Here is a 24,826-nt window from a genome sequence, read left to right as displayed (position 1 = left end):
TACGGGGAAGGGCTGCGAGCGGGTAGTCCTGACCTTCAGCATGTCCCAGACACTGTTCCCAGGAGGAAAAAAGCTGGTTTGTGTTAACGTCAGTGGTGCTTTTGTGCGGGGGGCCCCGGGCCCCGTGGGGGCGAAGCCCCTCCATTCATCACTCGGTGCCTCTGTGAGCTGGAGCGAGACCAGAGGGCGAGGGGAAGGGGCTGCCCGGGCTCCTGTGGCAGAAAAGCTTTTTCTTTAAGATCTTGACTGCTGGTAGAGTCATAAATAGCACCGTGGGGCTTAACAGGAAACCTTAACTGTTTGGATTCCCCCCCTCCTTCCTTGCAGCATCTGCTTGGCTTGTCTCTCGCAGGGCTGGCAGTTGCTACAGGCTCCCTGGCAGGGAGCTGATACAGGGCTGTTACTGCACATACAAGTTCTTTAAAATGCCTCGTGTTCACCCAGCACCCCACCACCAGTCCCTGGAGCACGGCCTCGCCTGGCCAAGCCGCCCTCCTCGTACCCGCAGCAAAGCCACGCGGGCAGGTACAAAGGGAGAGAGCTGGGGATCAAGTGCTGCCGTCCTGTGCCCCAAAACTTGTCCCCTCGCCTGCCTGCCACCAGTTGAGGTGTGATCCTCTCCGTGCCAGGGCTGTGCCCAAGGGGGGCTCTGGCATGGGCCCCCCAGTCCCCGCGGAGCAGCCAGGGTGGTGCAGGGTGGGACCCGGCCATGCCTGCGCCCAGCCTGATACCCGGCGCTCCCTTATCCCCAGCCGGCACTCCCGGGTGGTTTTTTTTTTCCAAGAAACTTTGAAACGACGCTGTGAAACTCTCTTTGGCTCGAATCACCTATAATTTAGCCTGACGTAAACCATAAGGAGCTCGAAGCTGAGAACGCGAAGCTGGCATAAACAAAGAAAAAGCGGTGCTTGGGAGCATGTCTGCGCAGTGTTTTGTGCTCCGAGCCGTGCTGGCTGTGCCCTGCTCCACGTGTGCCATGGGCTGGAGATGGCACCGCATGGCCCAACCCCAATGTCCTGAGCAGGAGTGCTCGGCTTCCCCGCTGTGCTCCTAGCCAGATCCCAGGGCTCAGCTCAGCACCCTGATGCATATAACTGCGTGGCTGTGCTGCCAGTGCTCGGGTGTCCTTTAGGGATCTCTCAGGGATGTTCCCTCTCCTCTTGCACCTCTTCCATGGACGCTGTTCTCCTCACATTAATTATTTTCCGGCGGGCAGCCCCGCAAGGCGGCAGAGCAGTGCATTGACAGTGGCTGAAGAGGCTCCCCTCTTGGCTCTTGCAGAGTTTGCCGTGTCGCTCGTGGAGAAGATGCAAGCTCAGGAAATCCTGCGGAGCCTGCGGCTCCCCGAATTCGATGACCTCAGCCAGTTTTTCCGCAACCTGCCCACCACGGCGCTGGTGGGCATCGGTGCCTTTGCGGCTGTCGTGGCCTACTGGTTCGCCAGCCGGCCCAAGGCCGTGAAGCCGCCCTGCGACCTGCGGATGCAGTCGGAGGAGGTCGAGGTGAGGCTGGGGTGGCACGGGGGAGGCTGGATTTCACCCGGGGTTTGCAAGGGGGGGACGTCCAGGCAGCATTTCTGTGCTCTGTGGGTGATGGAGCCCCGGCATGGTACCCAGAGGGGTGCCGGGGTCTCCTCCTTAGGGTCTCCAGCAGCCACCTGGACACGTGCTGGGGGAGTGGGGCTGGGCCAGAGGCACCCAGAGGTGCCTCCAGCCTCCACCAGGGACCACAGAGGGTGCTGGGAGGTGCTTTTATTCATTTTTAGCTCTCCAGCCTCACCTTGTAATCAACCACATGGTGCACTGGGCCAAGGATTATTTCACTCCTTAATTCACCTTCTTCTGTAAAGTGAAAAACTAGAATCCAGCCCATTAATTTATTCGCTTGGATTTTCAGTAACATTTTGATCTTGACTTTGCTTTACCTCCAATGATTGAAAATTACAGCAGCACATTTACAGGGACACATCCACAACCCCTTGTCCCTGCAACAGCATTAAGACCTCTCGGTCAGCTCCTCATCCTGGTTCAGGCTGCTGCTAGTTCTGCAATGATAAGAAAATATACCCAGATCCATGGGTGAGGCTGAGGAGTTATTAATTTTCAGGCTTTTAAGAGGCCTTAAAGTTTAATGAAGCTGCTCCGTTTTCAGGAGGAGAAATATTTCTGAAAATCGTTTCAACTTAAATTCATATCTGAAACTCTAAGGCAAGAATTCAAAGTCTTCTCCTGTGCCCCCTGTGAAACCTGACTGTCTTTAATTCCAACAACTTTTTAAAAGGGTGGGAGGAATTTAGATTTTCTCAGAAAATTTCCCCTTGTGGATGGGGCTTTACCGAGCCTCCCTTCTGACTCGCAGCACTGTTCAATTGCTGTGTGACAGCGATGGTGGCATCTGTTTGCCCGTCCTACCCCACCTCTGGGAGAGCCACTAGGAACTGCTCCTTGTCTTTTCCCTCCTTATCTGGCTGCCTGTGGCGTCAGCCCTGCTTTTATCTTCCTGTCGTTATCTCCTGGTGGCCTGAGCTTGCTTTATGTCCTTCCTTTTGGTCTGGATGTCCTTGACAAGGTGCCTGTGGTTCTGGGGACCTGCAGAGCCCGGAGCGATCGCTCCCCCCAGGGTGTCCCCACTCCATCATCCTCACCAGCCCAAACGTCCCAGCTCCATCCAGCATAATTTGAGGCCAGCATTTTATTTTATTTTATTTTATTTTATTTTATTTTATTTTATTTTATTTTATTTTATTTTATTTTATTTTATTTTATTTTATTTTATTTTATTTTATTTTATTTTATTTTATTTTATTTTATTTTATTTTATTTTATTTTATTTTATTTTATTTTCCCCGTGTTATCTGGAGATTTAGAACTCCTCCTTGGATCTCTTTGGGGAATACCAGCCACCTCTTCTGCCAACAAGCAAGGACAAGCGCTCATCCCTGTGACACGGCTCCCCACGTTACATGGGTGCTGTGGTTCACATCACACCCCTCTGGCACCCTCGGGTGCCAGGACAGGAACACAGCAGTGGACATAGAGGCAGCACCAGGCGGTGCTGAGGGCTGTGCCATGTCGTGGTGCCATGTCGTGTCGTGGTGCCATGTCGTCTGTCACGCAGGGCCTGGACGGGGCGCGCCGGTCGGTGATCGGGGACAGCCCGCAGCTGCTGACGCACTACTACGACGATGCCAGGACCATGTACGAGGTCTTCAGGAGGGGATTCAGCATCTCTGGTGAGAAGCACGGTTGTGGGGAGGCTCAGAGCATGTGGGAGGCCCCAAAAGTGTAGAGACCTAATGAGAGTATGAGGCCCCAATGTTTTGGTCACTGAAAGACTTCAGAGGCCCAAAATGTGGGAGGCCAAGAATGTTTTTAAAGCCCAAACAGTGCAGGAAGGGGGAAAATTGGGGGAGGCCCATGGAGAGTGTTGGAGGCCAAAAGAGGTTAGAGTCTCGGTGCAGGTTTGCTCCTCCCTGCCACGCTTCCCCCTGCCTTTTGCAGCACTTTTATCCATGGGAGCTGGGCCAGGAGAGCCGCAGCACTTACCTGGCCCTAGGTGCCCAAAGAGCTTCAGTGTCTCTTCTACTGATTACTGAATAACTGAGTAATCATTAGGGATCTGTGTCTGCTCGTGTCTGCTGCTTGCGCGATCCCGCCTTGCTGAACACACCGGTGTTGTTACCAGGTTATTATTTCTGGTACCACCAAAAGCCTCAGCGGAACACAAATATTCCACCCCACGAGACAGAGGTAGATCAGGAGCCCAGTAGGTGCACGGAGGGGTGGGTTTTTGTGCAGGCAAGTAGTCAGCAGATGAACTAAACTCCTCAAGTACTCCTGTCACATAGTGCCGTGTACTGTCTTGCCCTTCTCCCAAGTGGCTGTGTTAAAAATAGCAGTTTTCATTTTGAAGCATTGATATCAAAAGGCAAGGAAAGCTTCAGGAGCTGGCATTTGGGCTGATGGTGCTCGCTGTGAGCTTCGTCCCACCCTGGTACTGACGGCTTTGTTTTCCCAGGGCTCTGCTGCAGCCCCATGACACCGGGCACCAGCTCCCAGCTCTGCCCCCTAACTCTGCTGTCTCTGGTTGTGTCTTGCAGAAAACGGCCCCTGCCTGGGGTTCAGGAAGCCCAAGCAGCCGTACCAGTGGCTGTCATACAGAGAGGTGAGCTGGAAGTGAGCCCCCCCAGAGCCCCATCCCCTGGTGCTCTCGCCCTTCCTGCAAAGGAATGGGTGAACAGGCATCCTAGGCTAGCAATAAAGTGAAAAATCGGGTTTTTAGATAGCCGATGAAGTAATGGGAGAGCCTGCCCACACAGCTAAGTCTTCTCTTTAATTGCTGCTGCTTGTGTTCTGCTTTTTTGTGGACCTTTTTCTCTCCGACTTCCAGGTGGCTGAAAGAGCAGAAGCTCTGGGCTCGGGGCTGCTGCAGCAGGGCTGCAAGCCATGCACCAAGCAGTTCATTGGGGTCTTTGCTCAAAATCGCCCAGAGGTGAGATTTATTTTAACTTGATGCTGCCTTGCTAATGTTCCTGCCTTGTGAGCTTGCTTTATGTCTGAAGCTCGCTCTCAAGTGTGTTAAATCTGTTCCCACCTCCCCCTTCTCACCTCTGTGCTTTGATGTCCCCTGGCAGTGGATCATTTCTGAGCTGGCTTGCTACACCTACTCCATGGTGGTGGTTCCCCTCTATGACACCTTGGGTCCCGGAGCCATTCGTTACATCGTCAACACAGGTAAAAACAAAATCAACATAATCTTCTCAGAAACAGCTTTGTTGCTTGGAATGGTCAGTTTCCTTCTGCTTCCCGAAAGATGGGTGGTTTCACTCACCAAGTGTCTTAAAGTCACTTGGAGAGGTTTTTTGGGGGCCACTGTGACCCAACACCAAGTCAGGGCCACCCCCCGTATTTTCCATGCCTGGTCGTGCTCAGCTGTGGGGGGAATTGCTGCAGGGCTCCCCACTGCTGCACTTCCTCACGTTTTGCCTCCTAGATTTCCTAGCCCACATGGTGTGTAATTTTGGCATTTTGAGCTGAATCCCAGACTACTCCTTGGTGTCAGCTACAGCTTCAGTGTTGATTTATGCTAGCTAAAATTGCAGTGGCTTTCTAAGAGAAATATGGTATAGTCTAGGAGCTCTGATATGAACCCAAAGTGAGTACCAGCGCTGACATGATGTTAGCTATGAGCGAGCAGCCAGTCTTGTGTTAAAAAAAGATTTACTGAAAACAACTTGTTTGGCTGCTTTCCTTCCAGCTGACATTTCCACAGTCATTTGTGACAAACCTGAAAAAGCCAGAACGCTCCTCGACCACGTGGAGAGGAGAGAAACTCCGGGTCTCAGCTCCATCATCCTGATGGACCCATTTGAGAAGGAGTTGTTGGAGAGGGGAAGGCGCTGTGGGGTCCGCATCCAGACCATGCAGGAGGTGGAGGTAAGGCTGCTGTCCCCCTCCTTTCCATACACTTTGTATTTTCTGCAAAGAGGCAGTAAAAAATGCTGGTACTTGTGAACTGCATGGCAGGTTCAGCCTCTGGGGCTCATGGCTGTTGATATTGATGCGTGGCTCAGTGCAGTTCCCCGTAGTATTATCCCTTATTGACAGGAGAGCCAATGTTTTAAACTTCCCTGCTCAAATAAGACGTCAGCTGCTCTTTGAGCCTGGTTGAGACAGAGTCCTCCTCCTTGTAGGCTTATGTCCTCACGCTTCTTATGAAACAGCCTGGCTCCAGCTCAACCAGCCCAAGCCCTGCGTGAATCCAGGGATACCTTTGCAGTTAGCTTAGGACACAAAGGATGACCTAAGTGCTAGCCGCAAAGATTTCTGCTCTGGCTCCTGCTCTCCCTTAGTGGTTTGCAGATTATTAGCAAGTGGGTTACACCACATGAATGGTAGTGGAAATCATTTGTGTTACTTTAATCTCTTTCAGGATTGCGGCCGGGAGAGTCGACATGCGCCTGTGGTGAGTGCTGTCACGCTGGCTTTCCCACTCAGGATTGCAGCTGGCTGTGTCAAACTCGTTTCACTAACGAGGGACGAGCTGCTCTGGGCAGAAGCAGGCGTGTGTGGGTCAGGGCAGCGTGCCACAACCCCCCCCTGTGCAGAGGCAGCCGGGGAGCTCAGGAGCTGGCAGTGCTGTGCACTGGAGATGTGCGGTGTTTGCTTCATACGCTCCGCCTGGGACTCTTAAATGAGATAATTCATCCTTGCTGAACGTGTTAGCAGGACAGTAATTAAATGCCAGTGTTAAGCCACGCTAATTCCGCTGCCTTACCCCAGTGGCGCCAGTGGGACGTGTTTGTAGCACTGGCTGTGTGGCAGGCTTTCACTCAAATATTTGGCAATACTTTCTTTTTGGAAAACTGCATTGATATTTTCACCAAGGGTGCTCATACTCTTACAAAGCTTTCAGAAGAGGCTTCTAATTTTCAGGCCATTTATTTTATCATTGGTGACCCAAAATGGCACACACCGTGGTGCTGAGAACGATGCTAATGGGAATGTGAGCCACCAGCAGCTTCAGCTAGTTGTCCCCTCTTGTGGTTAACCACACTTTTCCAGAATTTATCTGGACATCAGTGAACTAAATTTTCCCAGACACCCACGGGTACTGACAGTGCCTTTAAAAATGCTGGTGGCAGGGTGGAGATTGTGGCTAGACAATCACAAGTAGAAAAAAAAAAATAAAAAAAAGAAAGAAATGCACATTTTCAAAATGCTGAAATATCAGTTATGGCTGATATCAAAACCCTAGGAATAGCAAACACTGTTACTGTCTCCTGTGTGGCCATATTTCTAACAAATACTCTTACTGATATCAGATACAATACAGATACCTCAGCTTTTTAAGGAGGTGGAATTTTTGCACTAGGAAGTGTTGGGGCGTGTTCTGAGGTGCAAACCTTCCATCAAAGCCTTGTTACGCTAAAGCACAACCTTAATGCAGCTGGAGCAGATCATCAGGGAGGAATAGGGTCTGCGTCAAGTGAAGACACCTGATAAAAGAGATTTGCCAAGGGCAAGGAAAGCATTTTATAGCAGAGCTGAAGTATAATTGGTTTGATCTTTATGTTTATACAGTGACAACATTCTACCCCTTGTGCATTTGATTGATGTGATTTTCTTTTTTTTTCCTCATGTTCCTAGCCTCCTCGACCAGAAGATCTATCAATTGTCTGTTTTACTAGTGGCACTACAGGTAAAGGAACGGGCATTTTATTCATGAAATAGTGGAATAGATTATCGGATTTGTTATTAATACCACATCAATATGTGCAAACGTGCTGCTGTACTGACACGACAATGATATCTGTGTGTATTTTAGCATCTGGGTATGCCTACATTTCTGTAGATTGCAGCTGGAATCCCCTGACACACACTTGGGCAGTACGATTTTGCGGTTGTCTGGAAATCTGCCCACGTTTCTGCCTCCTGTTTTGCAATGCAGATACGAGGCCCTTGGCTGGAGGATATTTATCTTCTGCAGATGTTTAAAAAGAGAAATGCTTGTCCAGAGCTTTCTGTTTTTCACCGGCGTCCCCGGCCAAGCCCTGATGTCCTGGCAGAGGACGAGCAGGTCGTTCTCCTGCTCGGGGCAGACGTGGAAATCAAACTCTCTGCCATCCACCAACAAGTTACACAGGCAGACAAAGAGACAGCAGAGCTCAGATACACGAGGCGTGAGCGCTTGGGAGAGCGTTTCCCTTCCCTGCAGGGGAAGACCAGGCTCTGGGGACCTCTGGAGCACCTCTTCCAGGTTCTCCTGGGCTCTCAGGACTGCCCAGCGCTTGGTGCTGCTGCAGAGCACCTGGATTTGGCCCCGCTGGTTTAGGAGGCAGGAGGTGCTGTTTGACACCTGCAGAGCCCGAAACATCACCCGCCTCTGGGACAAGATCAATATTGCAGTCAGGTAAGTGGCTTTTATCAAGTACAACCCCTTGCTGCTCAGTTTGTGTTAAAAAGCTGTGTTTGCTTTTGCCTTCGTACATCGTTTTACTTGGAGGGCTTTTGAGATCTGTGCATTTCGGGCCACACAATGCAGTGCACGGTGTGAAAGGAGCCTGACTGCTCAGCCTTGGTGGTGGGAACCTAACGAGAGAGGGCTGATGTTAAAGTCCAGTTGAATTACTTGTACAAATTGCATCTTTTTATTGATATTTTATTTTCTAAGTTAGACTTTATTCTAATTAGAAAAGCTTTTTTAATTTTATTTATTTATTTACTTATTTATTTGTTTGCAGTGCAGTCATGGGCCAGTTTCTGGCTTTTTACATTTCCTGGCACCATGTCTGATGTTACAGAAATAGGACAGCCAGGGAGTCCCTTCGCTTTCTCCCACCCAAAGCCCAGTTTGTGTGCCATCTGCAGACTAAACTCTCCCAGAGCAATGGGAAGCTTCGTGAAGCACCACTCCATCCCCGTGCTTTGCACATCACCTTCTGTTTCTGTTTTTTGTTTTTTTTTTCCAGGCCTTGTATCAATGCTCTGACCCATTTTCCATGCTCTGTTTTGGTTGTAAAATGCCTGGCTTTTGTATAGACCATGCTAGGATATTTCTAATGACCAGATTTAGAATTTTATTCCAAGAAACATGTTCCCAAGGGCTTTTTCTGTTCTGAAGGGTTCCAAGTATACTCATGTGATGTGAAACCAATCTTTGCTGTAGAGTTTTTAACGTGGAAATTGTGGAGTTGGGAGCAATTTTAGCTGTTTGTCAAGAAAAGAAAAGAAAAAAAGCACCAGAAGTGGATTTGAACACATGCTTTTCTTTCATTGCTAGGCTCAGCTGCCCACTTGCCTCCACAAGGACAAGGGAGAGATTGGGAGCACGAGGTGGACTCTCATTGTTGCACCAAGAAATCATCGGCACTCACAGACAGACCAAAGGTGCACAGATGCCCCCAAAACATCAGGATATAATTTTGCATGCCAGCAGCTCCACAAAAGCCATTTCCACAAGGACTCTTCTGTAACTGGTTGGATAAAAAATGCTTCCCAGCTGCACAGCCTGGCAGTGGAGGGTCCCTGGGGGTGGAAGGTGCCTGTGTCCTGACATACTGATGGAGCACAGCACCGAGACAGCGCTGGAGGTGCTATTGGAAAGACCCATTTAGTAATGTGGAAAAAGTTTCTTCATTGTCAAATTGACAAAGCAGCTTGGCACTGAGATAAAGAGAAGCTGCCATACCGACCATTACCCGACCGGGATCGCCGTGCTCCCGTTTCCATCGCAGGCTGGACAAGCTGTGTCTTTATGAGGAAACTCAAGCTTAAGAGCAGTGTCAGAGATGTGGCATGGACTTTTAAGAAAGAACAAGCAGTGCCATGAAGTCTTTTCTTCCAGAAGTGGTCATTCTGGGAAACGGCTCGTGGCAAGGGGCACTTATTCCTTTAACTCCTAAACAGCCAGAGGAACTAAAGAGGGTGAAAATTCACAGGAATCCTCCGGCCCTGAAGGTTTCCCCTCCCTGGTGGCAGCACGGTCTGCTCTGGATTTCTCCTGATGAAGAGCCCGGGGTCTCAAAGCACCCAAGGAACCTCCCAAGGAGCCTGTGGAGCTGTGTCAGGGCGCAGGACGGCCGAGCTGACAGAGTTGCAGTTTGTGATATCCCATTAGCAAAGCCAGAGAAATTCCCACAGCAGCGCTGAGCGTGCCTGCAGGCAAAGAGATGCTCGCACCCACTGAGGCTGAGCAAGCACCCGTGGCCAGATGCAGCCAGAACACCACGAGCAATTTCTGGGTGGTCAGCATGCATGTGCAAACAACGGGCCTTGGCTCGAGCTTTGAGGGCTGGAAAAAAAGTGGCTGGATTTGCACCTAGCTGTGAAAATAAGTGCCTCAAATCTCAACCTGGTGAGCCTGTGTGCAAGGCGCTGGGGCGGGAGCTGTTGGCAGAGATGCCAGCTCCAGCTCCTCCTGGGAGCGTTGGAGGAAGACGGATGTACGCGAGACCAAACAGCCTCCTGTGCACTGCGTTCAGCTGTAAGGATCTGGGACTGAGTTATTCAAAGGCACTTGGAACACCGAGTACGGATTTTTTTTGTAAACTGTGTTGTGTTCAAAACGCCCTGCAATAAACGTGTGCAGTAATCATTATTTTCACTTGGGTCTTTATTTAACCATTGGAGTGCCAGGAGTGAAGCAGTGTCAGCGAGGCTGCAGGGCACAGGGCTCAGCACTGCCAGAAGCCTCAAAATCTGGCTGACTTACAGTTTTTTGAGGCTGCTGCATCCGTCATTAGCAGCATCACGAAGCTCCTGGCACGTGTCCCTGTGCGCACCGTACCGGGGCCACGCAGGGTGCCTGCAGCTGAAGCTCCTCGCTCTGCCTCCACCCGGTGCAGCGCTGCAGCAGCGTGATCAAATTAAAGCAATCTGCTTAAAAACACGCTGCAGGGGGAGGGTGATTCTGTAATCGTTATTTAAGCTGAGCTACACCTTCTTTTCTGAAATAAACCCTTTGAGGGTGATGCAAAGTGACAGTGCTGGGACAGGAGGACGCAGCGCTTCGGGCAGGGCGTTGTGGATGGAGCCCTGCCTCGTGTGTGCACCTCGCTTCTGGTAGAAACCCTTGTTCAGTGTCTCCCACAGAAAAATATTCATGTTATAGTGTGTTTGCAGTATTTTACTAATTTCTGAACATTGCAATAAGTGTCTTTGGTAAATATTACTGCACATGAATGACTGAAAATTACACAGGTTTTAAAATCCATTTAAAATTAACATTTTAACAATTTATTTTATTTTATTTTATTTTATTTTTAAAGCTTTTGGAAATGACCTGCTGGCTTTTAAAATCACCCTCTCTATTTCCTTTCAGGAAACCCCAAAGGTGCTATGCTGACTCATGGGAACGTGGTGGCCGATTTTTCAGGCTTTTTGAAAGTGACGGAGGTGAATACCCTGACATAGAGAATGTGTGGGGAGTATGGGGTTGATCGGTGTCCCTGCAAGGGCTGGGGATGTGCCCCTCTGGATAACAGCCCAGATTTCTCTTACTCGGGGCCAAATTCACAGCAGTGGGAGGAGGTCTGAGTTTTCAGTGCTGGTGGGCATTACATCCCCATGCTACCAGAACGGGCTCCCTGGGGCTGCAGGGTGCAAAGTGCTGCAGAGGAGCAATGCTGGCTCCTGCAATTCCTGCACAGCTGTGACTGGTGCCTGAGAGAGTAGTGCCCACTCCTGGGGATGCCTGTGCAACATCCCAACCTTTATTTGAAAGCTTTCTGCATGTTAAGTGTGTATGTATATGGGAACTTAAATATTTATTTATTTATTTTTAACAGAATGGTCAATTTAATATTAAAGTATACTTTAGTTTTGGATATACATTTAAAAAGAAAAAAAAAAAACACAGCAGTGGTCAAATAGATGTATAATATGGTTCATGCAACATGTAAAGTTCTGTTTAGAAATAGTATAGGAAGCACATTTGCTTTAGCAAAGCATATAAAGAATTTTATGCAGCTTGCGCTTATCAAATACAAATAATCTAGTTTTTCATAGTAAATGGGCAATTCTGTAAAGCAGCAGCATACACATGGGATGCACAATTTATTACAGCAAATCCCTTGTTTGTTTTATGGTTGGTGCTGGAGATACTGCAGCCTTATTATCTCAATCCTCAAGTTTTCTGAGATTTCCAGGCCACCATTGTAAAGAAACTTGGACACATGACATGAAACCCCTCTGAGCTCCCCTGTTCGAGCGCTTGTAGGGAGGTGACTCCGGTAACTTGCCGTAGGAAATGTCACTGTGTTCACCACAGCGAGCCCTCAGGGTTCGTGGTGCGGAGCTTTTCTGGCTTCAGAGGCAGCGAGACCCGCAAAGGGAAGCTGATGCCTGGATGTCTCTGAGACTCAAAGGGCAGGAGCGTTTATTTTGGAAGATAACCACTTTGCAGGGAGCTGAGGGAACGTGGCGTCTTCCAGGACTGGCCCACAGGGATGGATTCAGTGTTCAGTGACGGCAGTGGGATTCTTTGATTAATCTCCAAGGGATCAGATTCAGACGTAAGTCTGGTGTGTGTGGCTGTCAACCCAAAGCTTCGGGCACCAGGGCACTGCTGGCCACGGTGCAAATGCCCGCAGCCAACCTGCACGGGAAGGGCAATGTCTGACTGCGGCAATAAAGTCAAGCAAAGTGCAAAACACTTGACAGCACCATCAGGTAGTGAAATACAGATACCGAAAGCTGAGGGGCTTACATACTTCTGTGACAGTTTTCCTTAGTGCAGTGATTTCCATAAACGGAAAAAAATACGTGAACTTAGAGCTTTATTACAACATTACTCTCAAAAGCCAAGAAGCTGTTTTCATTTTATCTGTTTAACTGGACAGCTGTGCCAACTGTGAAATATTAGCAAATGGCAGCGTTTTGCTCCAGTTTCAAAACAAGCCATTTATTGTCTGGGCACTGAAAGCAGTGTGAAAAGAGCAGCGTAGCTAGTGATGCTAATGGTTTTACGTTACGGCGCGTGCAGAAAACGAGGCCAATTTGGAATAATATATAAATAGATCTGCAGATCAGATTGACACATAAGAATCGGGATGCTGAAAACACCCGGGTGGTCAATCCTGTTTGACTTCACTAGGTAATGGTCGGGAGAGCGTGCCCAAAGCTGACTTGCCCAGATTTAACCCCAGTAAAACATCTCCCGAGGAAGGACGTGGTGCTCCTCCGTCCACCGCCGTGTCCCAGGCCACGGAGTACCGATTCCGTCACAGCAGTGGAGATGCAAAGTGGGTATAAACTGCCAATACCAGGAGCCCAAAGCTTTTATACCCATTTTCCACTAACCACTGGCCTTGGTGCAAGTCAGTGGGTAATGAAGCTTTCAGTTTTTCTAATCCATAATGTTGTGGCAAGCCTTAGCCTTGGAAATGCAGGCAGACAGCTTGCTTTCCTTCGGGGCATGGACCGAGTAAGGCTCTTGGGGCCACTGCTAAGTCCAGCCTCAGAGACAGTATTAAAACCTTGGCAAACCGAAGTCTTTGGTTACGTATTTTTTTTGCATAACTTTTTTGCCTTCCTTTTCCCTGCTGCACCCGTCTGTGGGGCAGTGATAATGCACTTAAAATCGCATTCGAATCGATAAAATGATGAGAAACACTAACAGAAATCGTTAATTTCTGCAGCTAAGTGATCCAACATACCCTGCCTCAAATCAATGATTAACCTAAGGGGGGGGGGGGGAGGAGAAATCTTTTCTCTTTGACTGAAATAATGCTGGGAATCTCTGACGGGCTCTGGAAAAATGATGCGTCCACGGAGCCCTGCTGATTTCGGGGAGGCTCCGGCAGGTCTGCACGAATCCGAGAGTGCAAAGCGTGGCCTGAGCACCTCGTGGCAGACAGCAGGGCTGACAGCCGGGCTGTCTGTCGGGGTGAGCGCCTGTTTCCAGCACGAGCTGTGTGGACACGGCGTGCCTTCGCCGTGGAGAGCCTCTCCGCTGCCCTGTGTGTCCATCTCCGTGCTCTGTACTCCTCCTGCTAACGTAGCTCATTGACGCTGTGGCTTTAACGCTTCACTTCGTGCGCTGCTCCCTTCCTCTCTCGATGATCTCTCCCCTTTTTGCTCCTCTGGTGCCATTTTTCTTTTTACCGTTTTATGACTTTCTTGTTGTCTTCCTGTCAGTGTTTCTTTCCTTTCTGTCTCCCATGCCCTCCACCTGCAGAAAGTGATCTTTCCGAGACAGGACGATGTGCTCATCTCCTTCCTGCCTCTGGCTCACATGTTTGAACGAGTTATACAGGTAAGAAACTGCCTGAACTGACGAGGCCTCGTGGGGCTCCTTGTGCTTTCTTCCAGAGTCAGTGGTCTCCTACTTGTGAGGATGTACACATTTCCTATTTGCCTTTAGCACACATGTTTGAGAGAATGGTACAGGTAAGGTCCTAGCGTCAGTGGAAATCGCCTTTTTCCACACCAAAAAAAAAAATAAATAAAATACTAAATAACCAGATATCTCGTAGCACTAAAAAAGCTTGTACTCCAGAAGTGCCACGTGGTAACACCGGGGCTGGAGCAGTGCCGGGAGCGTTTCCCAAGCTGTGGGTTTGGGAAACGGCCCCTGGACAGTGGGCAGGAGTCACCTGCAGCCTTGCAAAGCCCTCTAGGGTCAGCGATCGTGGGAGCAAACCCAATTCTGCACCATTGTTTTCGCCAGCCTGCAGAGCTGCCTTCTTGCATCTCTGTCTGAAAAGACAGGTGAAAATTTGTGCTGTGGTTGGCGTGCTGTGCAGGTCAGGTGAGAGGAGCACATCAGCCCTACAGCCCGAAAAGCTGGGGGCTGGAAACCGATTCAGTGTGTGAGCAGTGGCTCTGTGTTTTCTCAGGGAGGGCTGTTCTGGGCTGGAAGCGTGCTTTCTAGTCAGACAGGCATCCCAATACGAGCCTTCCGCTTCTCAGTAATGTGCCAGAAATAATACATTCTGCCACGTTAAAACATTTGCAAATTGGAACTGAAAGCCCATGAAAGATTTGGGGAATTGCAGCCGGCATATTTTTGCTTGAAAGCCTAATTTTAAGAGGCAAGTTGGTCAGTATGCCACCGCTGCTCAGGCAAACCTCGTTGCTAGCTAATAAGAATGTAATTATTAAAAAGTCATCTGATGGGGTAAAAAAATAGAAGCCTTTGAAATCACCTCCTTTCACAGGATGCTGCCAGATGGACAGGAGCAGCCCTCCAAAGCAGGCAGTTCAAAGGTTAAGGAAGGTTTACCCTTTCCTGAAAAAGCTCATTAATATAGAGATTTTTCAAAAGGGCTAAGAAATTGTTCCCAGAATTATTCTGCACAGCAAAGACCATATCAGCTTCCCTGGTTTTAGCTGGCATTCTTAGTTCCTGGAACTTACAGTTAAACTTGGATCTGTTTGTTAAAGCTTTCTGCTAGTCACTCGCAATTCCCGGTGAGCCCACAGTGATGTTATTTTCCTTTTTGTTTTCTTTTTCTTCACATGCCTGCGCAGTGTAGCACACGATTTGGCAGTGCGATGCCTGTTAAACCCACATCACACGTATGAAATTCCTGTGGTTTCGGCCCACGGACAGGGAGCCTCTCGCTGGCTGACAACGCAGGGAGAGCGCTCCGGTTGCTGTGGCAGGCTTTTGGGCGCAGCACAGAAAAACTTAGGTGTCTCTTAAGGCATGTTTAGCCGTTTTGGCTGCTGGGGGAGCAGAGTGCTCCAGCAGGAGCTGATGCTTTCACCATCTTCCAGCCTTGTGGGATAGCACACAGCTCAGTGGGGCTGGGCTCAGCTCCCAGCACCGTGGGTGCCTGGCCGAGGACACACTCCCTGTCCAAGCTGGACAGGGATGCTCATCCCTAAACGCACTCAAGTGGGTGCACAAACCACATCCTTCCAGTTTTAGCAAGGTAGTAACTGGCTACCAGGGCTGCCCTTCCACTGCCAGCTGGCTTATCACAGCTCTACTGCCCGTCCAGCTCTTTTCTCATCTGATGAACAAGTGGCCTCTTTTCTTGCCAAATATGAAACTTCTGGATCTGTGCGAGCAAAGCACCTTTTAAGAAGCAGGCGCCTATTTCTGGGATACAGGATCAGGCACTGTATTGCTAACGTAGTCTGTATCGGTATGTTTAAACAAAACTAAAGTATTAACATCTAAAAACCTGCTGCTGCTCACTGTGTTTCACAACGTTTCTTAATATGCATTTCTTTACCAACCTTAAGTCTTCGTGCCGTGAGCTGCAGGGGTAGGTCCAGGCTTCAGGGGTGACGTCTGGACCCGGGTCTGACCCTACCTCAGGGAAAACCCCTTCCCAAAGCTTCGGCTCCTTGCTTTTCCAGACAGTGGCAAATTTGGTGGATGCTGAAATTCTGATAAGTGCCCAGAACTACGTGTACGTTTCTATTCAGTGCTAAATTGTCTGTAAAATTTATATATATACTTCTAAAGCACCATTTTTGCCATGCTGGAGAGCAGGATTTGAGGAAGGGTGTTTCTGTGTTTGGGAGGGATGCTGAACCACGGGAATTACAAGCAAAGAGGTTACACGGGGTCTTTTTTCTTCCCGTCACAGTCCGTAGTGTACTGCCACGGGGGGCGGATTGGGTTCTTCCAAGGAGACATCCGCCTCTTATCCGACGACATGAAGGCTCTGCGTCCCACCATCTTCCCCGTCGTGCCGCGGCTGTTAAACAGGATGTACGACAAGGTGAGCTTCATTTTGTTCTTCTTGTAATGACATTTATGTCCCTCTAGCACGTATCTGAAAGTGTTCCCTCGGTCCTGGGGATTTCCCTGGCAGGTTATACTGTTCCTGCCTTATTGCAAACACTTCTTACCCTGTGTAAGCGATAGAGCTGCTCCGATCTGTGGGGCTGTGTTATGTGGTGTGGCACAGAGAGCAGACGTGGCTATAAGGAACCCCTCTGTGCTAGACCCTTGCCCTGCTCTCTCTGAGGTTGCCAGACTGCTGGAGAAGAGGCGTTTTCTTGGCAGGGCAACACCAGTCAAACCTGCACGCACTGAGACGCTTCGTGCCCTTCGACAGGCTTTGGAACTGGGATCTTTCTGGTGGCAATGACAGCTCAAAACCGGGACCTGCAAAACTATGAGAAAGATTTAGGCAGCGTAAATGTGAGGTTGGCTTCTGCATCTAGATATTTTTTTTTAAACAAAGAGGTGGTTTTGAAAACTATGTTAGAAAGATGTCTGGTCATTGTCTTCTCTGTTTGAGCAGCAGGGAATGAATATTTCTTCCTCGGAAGATTTATCCTTTAAAGATGGGCTTAAAGCACAAGCTACTGGGCTGACTTTCCCCCGCAGTTAAGCATGTAAAGTCAGGGTTTGGGTTCCCCCTTCCCTACCCCAGCAAAGCCACAGTGACATCTTATTTAACTGTATTTCTGACATCCCTGTACCCTGCTGGCACCAGCAGAGCTGTGTAGCTGTAACTGTACAAGCAGGAGATGATGGCACTGAGTCTGTGATGCTTTCTCCCTCCCACCGCCCAGATCTTCAGCCAGGCAGACACCTCCCTGAAGCGCTGGATTCTGGAGTTTGCCGCCAAGAGGAAAAAAGCAGAAGTCCGAAATGGGATCATCAGAAACGACAGCCTGTGGGACAAGCTGTTCTTTAATAAAATACAGGTAAGGAATTTCTGAAGTAAGTCAAAAGTCAAAGAACTGACGTTTTTTCTAGTAACGACTGGTTTTCCTTGAAGTTGGTGTGATCTGCTTGTCTGCAGCGAGTTGGGGCCAATTGCTTCTCACTGGCAAAATGCAGAGTGAAAATTGAATAGAAAAAGGAAATGAAGCACTGTTTGTCATTCCATTAACTTTTGCTACGTTTCTGTTTTTGCTTATATATTCGTTCTGAGGTCTGAAGCTGTGTTTAAGGCACAGCACGATGCCAGAGGCTGCATTTGGACAGGTGATGGACTCAGCAGCACTGCTCTCGGGGTGTTTTGCTCTTCCTCTGTAACCTGGGCTCTGCCCATGCCCCACAGGTGAAGGGTTTCTCCCCTCTCACACCCTGCCAAGGGGTGGGGGACATGAGGGCATTCAGCAGCTCCTGTGTCCTCCCGGAGGGGATGAAACTCAGGAAGGTGGTGAGGAGGGGGAGGAGGAGTGCCTGATCGAAGGGATGTGGCTCCAAAGCTCCCTGCAAATTCTCTACAGATAATGATTGGATTTAGGGATGGGTTTCAGCTGGGCATATTGAAAACTGCTTGTTTTCCTAGGAAAACAAGAATAAGGATGTAGAGAAAAATGCACGTGTAAATCTTTATTTAACAACAGGAGAAAGAAATCAGAATGCCCTGCCGCGTGCCATACATCCCCTTGGTAATTAAAATAAAATAAAATAGCTTTAAACCAGGTTTTCCAGGCGCTGTACTGCTGTAGGAGGCTCTGATTACTTCACTTTTTAATTGGATAACTTATCTGAAGACACGCCACTTTATTTTTAACTGCAGAAACTGACCGTGTCTTTCATCTGCGGATTAGATGTCCGCAGTGTGCAGAGAGCAGGGCTCGTGGTGCTGAGGGCAGCGGGGCCACAGGGTGCTCTGGAAGCCGGGGAGCCCACGTGCCAGTCAGGAGCTGTTTTGTCTTGTGCTTGCTTCGTTTTACTCTTAGAAAAAGAAAAAGGAAATGAAGAGTAGGGGGGAGAAGTAAAAGTTGGCATGGGAATGGGTGTGGTAACTTTCACAAGTATTGGAAAGTCATTTCCCTTAAAAAGGGAGAGCGTTGGATGCTCGCCCCCAGCACAGGAAGGATCTGACAGAGCAAGAGCTGTGTCTTCGGCATTAGTTCTGCCTGAAGGGCAGAGTTACTGCTTTTAAGATTTAGCTGGCTTTTTATTCCTGAGGCAAGGTTCAGGGTCAGTTCACATTTCCACAGCACGGCTGAATCTGCTCTAGAGGGAGCAGACGTGGGGCCATTTTGTGCAATCTCTGCATGAGAAATACGCCTGTTTTTTGCCATCTGTCCTGATTCATGATGTATTTCTGATTTCATTTTCTGGTGTTTGAGCAGGCGAGCCTCGGCGGCTGTGTCCGCATGATAGTGACCGGCGCTGCCCCTGCCTCTCCCACCGTCCTGGGCTTCCTGCGGGCAGCCCTCGGGTGCCAGGTGAGCCGGGGGTGCCCATGGGGAGATGGGGAGCTGGGCTGGGACCTCAGGACTGCCAGCATCTGTCGTGACAGCAGGGTTTGTGGCCACAGCAGCCTGGTGTCCCCGCGGTGGCAGGGGACAGCCGGTGGCCTTGGGCAGGCAGGCGCTGCTGTCGCTGCGGGCAGCTGCCAGCACAAAGCATCAAGTCATCCCACCTGTCCCAGCATTTGGTTGACTGTGCAATTAAGCAGGCCTGTGCATGCGCTAGGAACTTCATGAGGTTTGTTCTATATATAAATGGGGAATGGTAATCTTCAGGTGGCCATGTAACCCGGTTCAGATCTCCTCTGCGTTATTTCTCTCTGATTGGGAAGCCCCAAGCAACTAAAAGGCCTCATTCAAGAGCCTAAAATGAAGTGTAAAAACATTAAAAGGTGTATTTTCAAAATGTCCCAGAAAAAATAACACTTTTTTTCCCCACCAACACCTCCCTTTTTCAGAGTAACATACTTCTTGGCTTTAAAATTAATTGCTGAACTTGTCTTCACACTATTTTCAGCTCTACACAGCAAGAGTGATTAATAGCAAAGTAGAGGTAATTTTGTATACAGTAGGGGCCAGGGAAAGCACCTGTGTGTTAAAGCTGTTGCTGTGCATTGCAGCAGGCAGGGTTAGTTTGCAGGACAGTTCCCAGCACTGTGTTCTGCAGCGGTGCAACCACACGCGCTGCTTCAGAGGTGCCTGTTTCTTTGCCAGGTCTATGAAGGTTACGGCCAAACAGAGTGCACAGCTGGGTGCACCTTCACCACCCCAGGTGACTGGACATCAGGTAGCTATTTTCTTCCACCTTTTCCAAATTATTTCTGCACACAGACGCAATTCCTGCAAGAAAATCAAGTGTATCTACAACCATGCAAGCAACTACTAATGAAATGCTGATAAAATGTCTGTGAGAGAGCTGACAAGTGACTTGCAGTCTTTGATTTCCAGGTCATGTAGGAGCCCCTTTGCCCTGCAACTTAATCAGACTGAAGGATGTGGAAGAGCTGAATTATTTTGCTTCCAAAGGAGAAGGAGAGGTAGCAACGCATATTTTAATATAAAATTCACACTAGTTAAACCCTTACTAAGTCACAATGTAGTTATGGAAGCATTTTACCTTTTCAAGGTGTACGGTTGCAGATTTATTGCATGTTACATCCTAGAAGGAAAACATCAATTCACCAACAGAGCAGTGAAGCATTCATTAGCAGAGGGCCACAACAGTACCTTCAGCCAATGTCATGGCTGATTACTTTAAAAGCTAAGACTGAATTAATTAGTCCAGCCAGAAGGACCCGAATTTCTATGATTTCTACATTACTTTTGTTTTTAAATATCGCACAGAAATTAAATTTATTGAAATACCTTTTTTTGGTTTTAAATGCAAAATGAATGAAAATCATCTTTAAATAAATCACTTTTTCATTCCCTAGTACGTATATCCACTAGTCTGAAAAACATCCATAGGTAATTTTATAACTCCATATATTTTAGTTTCATGGAGCACAGTCATTAAATCAACCTTTAACATATTTCAGTATCAGTGAATTACTACTTAGCTTGTCAGCAATTACAGCAGAATAATAAAATAATTTATTAGCAACTCTGACTGTTTTGCAGATATGTGTGAAAGGACCGAATGTTTTCAAGGGTTATCTGAAAGATGAGGAGAAGACGACTGAGGCACTGGACCAGGAGGGCTGGCTTCACACTGGAGACATTGGGAAATGGTTACCTGTGCGTACTGACCACCTGCTCATTCTCATGTCAATCTTATTATCCCACATAAATTTTCAAGTATTGAAGTTTCCAAGTAGATATATGTTTACAAAGGATTAAGCTATTTTTTTTTTTCAGAATAATTTCAATGCATCAGTGAAGCATTTTCTGACAATTTAAACAGCGCTGTTTAGAGCATACTGTTTACCAAGCCTCTGTGATTAAATAACTTCTCTGGGAACTGTCATTTCTTTCTTTTCTCCTAACAGAATGGGACTCTTAAAATTATTGACCGGAAAAAGCATATATTTAAACTTGCTCAGGGAGAATATATTGCACCAGAGAAGATAGAGAATATCTATATCCGTAGTGATCCTGTTGCCCAGATCTATGTCCATGGAGACAGCCTGCAGGTAAAAATGAGGTTTTCAGAAAATCTTTTTTTGTTCCTTGTAATTATTAGTCAGAGGGCTGGGTGTGAATGGGGGGACAGCGTGGGTGGGTCATGCCACACTTCTCAACATCTCTCCAATTCTGGAGCTGAGCTGCTGGTGTGACCCTAAGCAGCTTGAGGGATGTTGTGGCCAAAATTCACACCTTAAAATTAGCTTTGGTGTCACCTTTTGGGTCTCTAAAGCCCTCCTTTGCCATGCCAGCATTGGTAAGCCAGGTGAAGACTAAACCACTGCTGCTCCGTGACCACTGCCTGCATGTTTTCATCGATCCCATCCCAAGACTGCTTACAGCTGCATATGCAGCAACGATGGTTTATTTGTGTATTTGTACAAACATGTACAGCTCCTGAAACCATCACAACTCATCCCTCCAGATTGTCCTCAGAGGTGAGGCCTCCCTTGGCCTCACAGCTTGCTTGGGACTCCCAGGCCCACTAAGTGCCTGTGTACAAATGGCACAGGCAATCTTCTGCTTTGACTTATGTGTGAAAAATGTAAGTAATTTAACTAGTGCCCAAGCAGAACACAAACCCAAACGAAGGCATTAAAAAATTTTGGCAAATACAGGAATGCTCATGGAGAACCATTTCATCTGAGAAAAAGGCACAGACACCAAAGTGAACCTCACTACAACATGACAGCAAATACTGATGTAATTGGGCAAGAAGGGATAAACAGCAAATTCAACCCACTTACGCATTCACTTCAGCATGGTGCCTTAAATGTGGCTCAGCCTTTGCCTGAAACTGCTGCTCTCTTTCACCTGCAGGCCTTCCTGGTGGGAATTGTGGTGCCAGACTCCGAAGTTATGCCAGGCTGGGCAAAGAAAAGAGGGTTTGATGGAACATATTCAGAGCTCTGTAAAAACAAGGTTTGTTTTTGTATCTGTTGGCAGTCCGGCCTTGTGTCATTGTGTGTAACCTCGTCAGAGGTGGTCTCTGCTACTGGTGGTCGCAGTAGCACGAACTGTCCTGTCACGGGAAGCCAGCCCTGAGGAGCCATCTTCTCGGCAGGGCTGACTGGGACGCGGTGCTGTGGGCCTTGGGGTCTTGGTGTCTGCCCAGCAGGGAACAGTACAGCAGCAGGAGAGGTTGTGCTCATGTAGGTGTTAATGAAGGATCCCAGCCTTGCTCCAATACTGGCTCACTGAGCCGGATCACAGCACCGAACACCGGTGCTGCTGTGTCCCCCCATGGGTGTCTGTGGGGAGTAATTCTGCCTCTAAGTCTGGCAAGTGGCTGTAGGATTGCAGATTTAACATCCACCCCTCAGCCCTTGGCTGTGTGGATGTACTAACTGTACATTTCCTACTGAGGAAAGAGTTAACGTCACCACACTTTGTTTTAATGTTTGTACCTTGCTTTATTAGAGTATTCACTAATTATGTGCTGTCAATAAGGCACTTGAACTTTCCTCAGAAACACTTTTAATGATGACCAGTGATATTAACTGCATGTAAGGTTGTTTCTGATATCTCATGGGGAATTTGTATGTTTTAACCCAGGAACTGAAGAAAGCAATAATGGAAGACATGGTACGGTTAGGTAAGGAGAGCGGACTTCACTCCTTTGAGCAGGTAAAATGAAACAATTAATACATTGTTCACTGTGGTCAGACAGGCAATGGATTGGTCTGTGTATGTTGAACAGATTTGTAGCATTTGTTGTGTTATTGCATATTCTTCCTGTAGCTGGCATACAAGGTCTTTTAAAAAAAGAGGTTTAACACTGACAAGCTCAATTTGTTCCCTTGAAAAATATACATGCCATGATTTCGCCTTCCAGTCATGCTTGACATTTGAATTAAATTTAGTGAAAGTTGTGGGTGCAGAGGTAAAAATCCAACCCAGGTGCATGGGGTCATGCCTCCAGTCTGATAGGCAGGGCCCAAGATGAATACCTGGAGGACTCTGATTCTTCTCCCACCGTAAGAAAATGGGGCTGTAATTGCCTTTTTTTCTCTTTATAATTGCCATAGGAAATGCTGCTGTTTTGTTTATTTTCAGCCTGTGCACTAATCCTTTTCTGATGCTTGTGTAAATATTCCTGCAAAAGAGCGACAAACACTTCAGAAGGAGAGATGTGAAATCAATAATGAAATATATAGCATTAAAAATACAGTAAAAAACGTGTAAATAACATATTTCTGTTAAAATAATGAACATCTTAATCAATACATATAAGTAGCAAGGGGCTTTTTGCTTTTGTGTAGTCTGTTTCTGGGTGGTAACTCCAATGAGTAATTCACCATATCTGAGTGGAGCAGAAGCAACATTAAACATAAACTTGTTATTCTTAATTTCCCTGTTACACATGAAAATGAAATTATATTAAAAAGAAATTAATTTTAAAAGGAAATTCAATATAAACATGGTTTGCAGCGCACATTTGTCTGTGGTAATAAGTCTGGTTTGCTCCTGCTGTGGCATTCACAGTATGAAATATTCTCAAGCCATCTACTCTATCAGCATTTTGCAGCTCATAAAGTAGTGAGGAAAGCCTTGCCATCTTTCTTACAATTAAGATCTGATTAACTTCAGAACTAAAGGGCTTCAAAATTAGATCTTTGTCGCAATAGGTAATCTTAAAACCCACCCTTGAGCCAGATCATATGGCCAGTGATTTTGTAGGAGGGGATCCCTTACACATAGAAGGGCCACTCTCTTGTCTCTGTCGTTGTCCACAGCACCAGGGTCCTGAGCTGGGACCTTGGGCTGTGAAAGGACAGCTCTGGCTTCTGTGGCCAGCTGTTTCCAGGGAGCAGACTCTCTGAAATTGGTTGCAGAAAGCGGAGGAAGCACTGATTTTTATCAATGCTGATTTTGGGAAGGATGTCCCCTGGGGAAGGCACTGGTCAACAAAGCTTACAGGGGAAAAAATGAATCACATAACATAAAAGGGATTTTAAAACTGATCCTCAACCTATATTCCTGCAACTCCCAAGCTACCAATATGCTAGACAGCCTGGTTTGGGAAATCAACAAAGCAGCAGATGGCTGGGGAATTTGCCTGAACTCGGTGGCCTGTGACCAGCCACGCAGCAGCTTTCTGCTTGTTCCCATGAGCTGGCTCCTACCGGCGCTGCAGGCTCCCTGGTGGGCTCTGACACTACAGCCACTGAGGGCAGCCCTGTGGCATTGTTTGCCCGGGACAGGAGATTTCACATCGTTTTAATTAGCCCGTAGGACACCATCAATTCTTTTCTTTTAGAGATGATCCTCCTGCACATTCCTTGTGCCTGCAAAGCTGCATGGTAATTTTGCAAGACCAACTCAGTGGTGCTTGCTTTCTTTGCAGTTTGATTTGCTCTTCAGAAAGGTGATGTTCCTTAGCATGATGTTTCTTCTCCTCCCCTCTCCTCTCTTGTGTCATTTTTCAGCTGTGTGAAGCTGCTGTCATGATATCACATGTGGCAATGCTGTCCCTGGTGCTCTGCCTCCCCAGGTTTTGGCTTTGGTTTCATGCAGAAAAGAGATTTGTGTTCTCCGTTTTTTGGTGTGTCCCTTCCAGGGGGCAGGCCAGTGCAGGAACAGGCCAGGTGTGGTGGCAGGATTCGGTGTCACCACCTGGGCACTTGAGGGAAATCCTGGGGGCCTGTCGAAGGGTCCCAGGAATGCAGGAGGGACAAGGCGCTGTACGAAGTCTTGCTCACAGAGTGTGGTGCCTGTGATCTCTGCTACAAATATATCCCTTTTTTCGTTCCAGGTAAAAGCCATTTACATTCACTCTGATATGTTCTCAGTACAAAACGGTTTGTTGACACCAACGTTAAAGGCTAAGAGACCAGAACTGAGAGATTACTTCAAAAAACAAATAGAAGAGCTATATTCCAGCATCTCCATCTGAAACCACAGGAAGAATCTTCTGAATAATGGACTTTGTAGCAATATTAGAGTAATACTCAAAAGTACAGAGCCAGAATGACACAGCTGAAACGGATAAGCATCTGAATCTTACATTTGAGCCTTTTGTTTTAGGATTTCACCACTAACCATGTTTTCCCTTTTCCCTTTTTTTTTTTTTTCAT

General features: G+C 47.8%; 1 protein-coding gene across 4 annotated transcripts in view; it reads left to right on the top strand.

The window, feature by feature from the left end:
- Positions 1-24,826, top strand: part of ACSL6 (acyl-CoA synthetase long chain family member 6) — a 43,308-nt gene extending 18,482 nt beyond the window's left edge. For 3 of the 4 annotated variants that reach the window (XM_032197188.1, XM_032197190.1, XM_032197191.1), the window contains 20 exons: positions 1,282-1,502; positions 3,118-3,232; positions 4,100-4,164; positions 4,390-4,491; positions 4,634-4,733; positions 5,257-5,435; positions 5,932-5,964; positions 7,149-7,200; positions 10,822-10,895; positions 13,678-13,755; positions 16,046-16,180; positions 16,983-17,117; positions 18,507-18,602; positions 19,341-19,413; positions 19,575-19,663; positions 20,247-20,363; positions 20,615-20,758; positions 21,570-21,671; positions 22,305-22,376; positions 24,505-24,826. In XM_032197188.1, coding sequence (XP_032053079.1) covers positions 1,282-1,502; positions 3,118-3,232; positions 4,100-4,164; positions 4,390-4,491; positions 4,634-4,733; positions 5,257-5,435; positions 5,932-5,964; positions 7,149-7,200; positions 10,822-10,895; positions 13,678-13,755; positions 16,046-16,180; positions 16,983-17,117; positions 18,507-18,602; positions 19,341-19,413; positions 19,575-19,663; positions 20,247-20,363; positions 20,615-20,758; positions 21,570-21,671; positions 22,305-22,376; positions 24,505-24,645 — 2,123 coding nt within the window. In that variant the 3' untranslated portion in view covers positions 24,646-24,826. Of the gene's footprint in view, positions 1-1,281; positions 1,503-3,117; positions 3,233-4,099; positions 4,165-4,389; positions 4,492-4,633; positions 4,734-5,256; positions 5,436-5,931; positions 5,965-7,148; positions 7,201-10,821; positions 10,896-13,677; positions 13,756-13,811; positions 13,890-16,045; positions 16,181-16,982; positions 17,118-18,506; positions 18,603-19,340; positions 19,414-19,574; positions 19,664-20,246; positions 20,364-20,614; positions 20,759-21,569; positions 21,672-22,304; positions 22,377-24,504 lie in introns of all 4 variants that reach the window. The other variant, XM_032197189.1, reaches the window with a different exon arrangement.

This window comes from Aythya fuligula, chromosome 14, assembly GCF_009819795.1.
Source record: "Aythya fuligula isolate bAytFul2 chromosome 14, bAytFul2.pri, whole genome shotgun sequence".
In the NCBI taxonomy this organism is placed as follows: domain Eukaryota; kingdom Metazoa; phylum Chordata; class Aves; order Anseriformes; family Anatidae; genus Aythya; species Aythya fuligula.
This window is presented reverse-complemented; position numbering and strand designations above follow the sequence as displayed.